The sequence below is a fragment of the Thrips palmi genome, unplaced genomic scaffold (genome assembly GCF_012932325.1).
Source record: "Thrips palmi isolate BJ-2018 unplaced genomic scaffold, TpBJ-2018v1 HiC_scaffold_15, whole genome shotgun sequence".
NCBI lineage: Eukaryota > Metazoa > Arthropoda > Insecta > Thysanoptera > Thripidae > Thrips > Thrips palmi.
In genome coordinates, this window is record NW_023144624.1 from 13,905,787 (window position 1) to 13,906,533 (window position 747).

The 747-nt window shown below is 63.1% G+C and overlaps 1 protein-coding gene across 1 annotated transcript in view; it reads left to right on the plus strand.

Annotated features, from left to right (window-relative positions):
- Window positions 1–273, plus strand: part of LOC117641622 (venom serine protease Bi-VSP-like) — a 5,316-nt gene extending 5,043 nt beyond the window's left edge. The window contains exon 5 of the mRNA XM_034379109.1: window positions 253–273. Within this exon, the coding sequence (XP_034235000.1) occupies window positions 253–273 (21 nt within the window). The remainder of the gene's footprint in view (window positions 1–252) is intronic.
- The last annotated feature ends 474 nt before the right edge of the window (window positions 274–747 follow it).

The window sequence follows — 747 nt, forward strand, 5'->3', positions numbered from 1 at the left end:
TGACGCTTCTTTTCTGTTGCACCCCCGTTCAGACGGTGCTCGTGCTGCCCGGCCAGCAGGGCCACGTCCCCCCCGGGGAGGCCTGTCGCGCCTGGAGCAGCGCCTGCTGGAGTCCAGGGGGCCGGCGCGCGGTGGGCGCGGCTGTGCGCACGCTGCTGCCCAGGCCGGGCCTCGAACTGCAGGCAAGTGCATCGCTATGTTAAAACGGTGTTTTTGGCGCAAGCAAAATTCCTCCGATTCAAATTTTTTTAGGTCAAGCGTATCAAAGCTTGAGCTTTTACTCGCAAAATGTGCGAGGCTGTGTGTACAGTTTGGTCAGAGGCCTAGGTTTGGGAACTGTGGAGGTGGGGCGGAGGGCCCGGGCTGAGGCAATGACACTGCTCAGAAACTACAAAAAAGGAATATTTTATAGGGGGGGCCCGAGCGTCGCCGTGGCCGTGGCCGTGGCCGTGGCCGTGGCCGTGGCCGTGGCCGTTTTTCGACTTCAGGCCTACCAGGGTAACAAGAAAGCTGAGGAGGTCGACAGTTCCTTTTGATGCAGCCTGCACCATATATGCCCTCCTTCGGACCGCGGCCCGCGTGACCCCTCCGGCCCCTCCCGCGCACAGCGGCGCGCGGCGCGACAGGCCCGACGTCCCCCTCCCCCCCCCCCTCGGCCGCGCCGCCGCGGCCCCTGTTCGAGCTGTCATAAACGGCGCTCAGCGAGTCCCCAATTTTTACGGCCGTCAATATGGAAGACTTCAGACT